The 3,965-nt window shown below is 51.5% G+C and overlaps 1 protein-coding gene across 1 annotated transcript; it reads right to left on the bottom strand.

The window, feature by feature from the left end:
- Window positions 1-97: 97 nt before the first annotated feature.
- On the bottom strand, window positions 98-3,601 carry LOC112457662 (the record flags this gene model as incomplete). The annotated part of the gene is made up of 1 exon (XM_025020840.1): window positions 98-3,601. A coding segment is annotated over exon 1 (3,504 nt), but the record flags the coding sequence as incomplete, so codon positions are not given.
- Window positions 3,602-3,965: the final 364 nt, after the last annotated feature.

Raw genomic sequence — 3,965 nt, 5'->3', positions numbered from 1 at the left:
CCTTGAACGGAGTCGCTCCGCGGGAACGACGATTGTAGACTGGAAATAGCCCAGCGTAGTCGACTCCGGTTATCGAAAAAGGCTTAGCCTGACGTACTCGGTCTAACGGTAGGTCCGCCATGGGCGGTTGCATCGGGCGTGGATTCGCCCTGAAGCACCGATAACAGCGCGATAGGCAGCGTTTAATGGCCTGATGGGCCCCCAGAATCCAGAAGTTTTGTGACAGGATATAATGCAACGATCGACGTCCCGGATGCAGGTGTAGGCGGTGGGTGCGCTCTACTATAAATTCCGTGAGTCGATGTCGATTAGGCAGCAATGCCGGGTGCTTAGCCTCGTATGAGATGGCGGAATGGGTGAGCCTGCCGCCCACCCTGAGGACTCCGCGACCATCCAAGAAGGGGGCAAGTTTTCGCAGAGGTTTGGAGCAGCTCTGACTGCGTCTTAAGCTACCGATATCCTCTGCGAAACAACGAGATTGTACAGATTTGACAAGGTATAACAAGGTCGAGTGAAATTCGATTTGATCCACGACGAGAGTGAGCGCGTTTGATCTAGTTTTGGTAGCGAATCGGAGGCAATACGCGAACACTCTGACGAGTTTGTCTAACGACGAGAAGCGATCGAGAAGCGAATCGGCAACAGTAATGGAATCTACGTCATCCGCAGGATTTGTGGAAACAAAGGCGCGAGAATTTTCTTCCTCCTCGGGAAGATCCTCAGCTTCCAATGTCGTTTCTTGAGTAGGTTCAAATTCGACGAGCCACGCAGGACCGGTCCACCACAGCGGGTGATCGACTAGTTCCTGGGGGAATAAGCCCCTTGAGCAACAATCCGCGGGGTTAGATTTGGTATCGACATGTTTCCAGCAGGAAATGTTTGTGTTAGACTGGATGCGTGCGACACGATTACGCACGAACGTCTTCCAACGGTGCGGAGCCGAGCGTATCCACGCGAGGGTAACCTCAGAATCCGACCAGGCGTATGTGTCGTCGACGGCAATTTTAGGTCGGAGAATTTTCTCGACATATTCCAACAAATCTGACAGCAAGACAGCCGCGGAAAGTTCGAGTCTCGGTAATGTGATGGCCTTGAGTGGGGCCACCTTTGATTTGGCGATGAGCATTCGGATTGTCACCCCATTCTCGGTGACGAGTCTAATATATACAACGGCTCCGTAGCCCTGCTCGCTCGCGTCACAAAATCCGTGGATTTCTCGCCTGAATACCTTATTTACGACCGCGATAGTACGAGGTATACGAATGGAGGCTAACGCGGAGAGCTCCGACTTGTATCTTTCCCATTTAGAACATATCTCTGAGGGGGGCCTGTCGTCCCACTCTACTTTAAGCATCCAGAGTTGCTGGATCAATCGTTTGGCCATGAATGTAAACGGGGTCAGGAACCCCAATGGATCAAAGATGCGAGCTAATTCAGAGAGAATGGTGCGTTTGGTGCAATCTCTGTCCAACGGGTTGACCTGAAATCCAAAGTCGTCCGTTTGAAGGTACCAACGAAGTCCAAGGACTTTAAGAAACTGGTCTTCCGGCGATTCAAAGGATAGTAACGATTGGCTGCGGAGTTCCGGATCCAGATCCGCCAAGACCGACGGATGGCTACTGGCCCATTTTCTGAGTTCGAAGCCGGCAGTTTTAAGCAAGGCTTGTAGTTGCCGCTGAAGCTCGCGGGCCTTCTCCACGGACTCGACACTCGTCACCACATCGTCGACGTAGACGCTCTCTTCCAAGGCAGCTGCGGCCAATGGGTATCTCGTTTTGCCTTCGGCTGCTAACTTTAACATGCAAGCAATCGCTATGAACGGAGAGCATGTCAATCCGAAAATGACAGTCAACAAAAGGTAGTCCGAGATCGGATCGTTTTCCGAGAAACGCCACACTATTCGCTGATAGTCACATTGACCGAGTTCGACCAATATCTGAAGGAACATCTGTCTGACATCCGCGGTGAGCGCCACGAGACCAAGCCGAAACATCAATAATATCACAACTATGTCTGATTGTAATTTGGGACCGGATCGCAACATTTGATTCAGCGAGACGCCGTTCAGATCCTTAGCCGATCCATCAAATACGACGCGCAATTTCGTAGTCGTGCTATCCGACTTGAGTACCCCATGATGGGGTAGGTAAAAGACAGGTCCGTCCACTGGGAACGGCTGCTTGATCAATTTCATATAGCCATTAGCTAAGTAATCCTGCATGAATTTGCTGTAATTTGCTTTGAATTCTTTATCCGCTTTGAAGCGACGCTCAAGTGCGCGAAATCTATTCACGGCTACTTGACGCGTGCCAACGAAACAAGGTTTATCCTTTATGAAAGGATACGATACTACAAATCGACCAGATACATCGCGACGCGTGGTCTGCGCAAATAATTCCTCGCAACGTCTATCTTCCTGTGAATACGGCGGAGCCGAGGGAATCTCGTCTAACTGCCAAAATCGATTGAGAGACGCGTCTAATGAATCGAGAGTCAGGAACGAGTGTGTAGACCGAGATGCCTGCGTCGATACCGAACCGACTAGAACCCATCCGAAAATGGAATTAAAGGCGTCTGGTTCGCCCTTCTTCCCTACGCGACGACCGTCTCGAAGCAATGACGTAAAAATCTCTGCGCCGATTAAGATATCGATGGGACCCGGTCGGTGATACCGCGGATCCGCAAGTTTCAATCCCTCTATGTGTTTCCACGCTCTTTGTTCGACTTGACTACTAGGTAATTGTGCGGAGATGCGTGGGAGAATCGTAGCCTCTATCGGAACGCGAGTGTTGCCGTTACCCTGTACTTGAATCATGAGTGAGGTACTGCCTCGAGTGGCAGCCGCCTTAGTATCATTAACCGCTAGAACCACCGTGCGACCTTTGGTTCGTCCGAAGCCACCCCTTTGCATGCAATTTTCCGAGATAAAGTTTAATTGGCTAGCACTATCTAATAGCATGCGAACAGGGAATGGATTCCCGTGGACGTCGAGAGCTTCGGCCTGTACCGTTGACAGTAATACGGTTGAACTCGATTTCGCGACGCTGGTCATGGTGACGAGGGGCTCGTTATGTTGTGGCGACGAACTCTCCTCGGCGGCCGTTTCAGAGGGGGCTCCGGTATCCGCCGGGGTGCCCACTGGACCCGAACTCCGTCCGAAATGCAATAGGGTATGATGCCTAGCCTGGCACGACCGGCACGTCCCCGTCGAGGTGCAGTTGTTAGCGCCATGACCCGCGCGAAGGCAATTGAAGCACAAATTTGCGGTTTTGGCCGTTGAATGCCTTTCCCGGGGGGATAGTTTCAAGAATCGAGGGCACTTGAACACGAGATGTTGTTCCTTGCACGCCGGACACTCGGCAGTTCGAGTTGCAAGCGACGAAGCCGACGCGGACGATTGTGATTTGAACGGCATGGTCGACGGACCCGAGATGGCCTCAAGTACTTTACAGTGCTCGGAAAGAAACTTGATGAGTTGAGCGTATCGCGGTATCTCTTCGGCCCGATGGACAGATTCGAACTTTTCCCGCAATGATCGGGGAAGCTTTTCGAGCAGGAAATTGAGCAAAAGGAAATCCCACGAATCGGTAGGGAATTTCATCAGGTTTAGCGCGCGAGTGTTTTCGGTGAACGTATCTAATAATTTATGGAGGGCATCGGCCGATTCTATCTTTAACGGTTTGGCTTCGCGTATCGACCTTAGGTGGTGGTCCGCTAGCCTCCTTCTGTTCCGATACCTGTCGAGCAGCGCGTCGTATGCAATTATGTAATACTCCGCGGCGAGGGGCAAATTCTTGATTACATTGAGCGCCTCCCCCTTTAGCGAGGCCAGCAGATATTGATACTTCTCTATTGACGAGATCTGTCGGTTGTCGTGAATCGAGGTGTTGAACAAGAGGTGAGCGCGTGATACCGTCCCTTCACGGCGTAATGCATTTTATCGAAGTCTGCCCGAATCGCGTCCT

This window comes from Temnothorax curvispinosus, unplaced genomic scaffold, assembly GCF_003070985.1.
Source record: "Temnothorax curvispinosus isolate PA1 unplaced genomic scaffold, ASM307098v1 QBEX01008053.1, whole genome shotgun sequence".
NCBI classification, from domain to species: Eukaryota; Metazoa; Arthropoda; class Insecta; order Hymenoptera; family Formicidae; genus Temnothorax; species Temnothorax curvispinosus.
The sequence above is the reverse complement of the archived record's forward strand: the minus strand, read 5'-3'. Positions and strand labels throughout refer to the sequence as shown.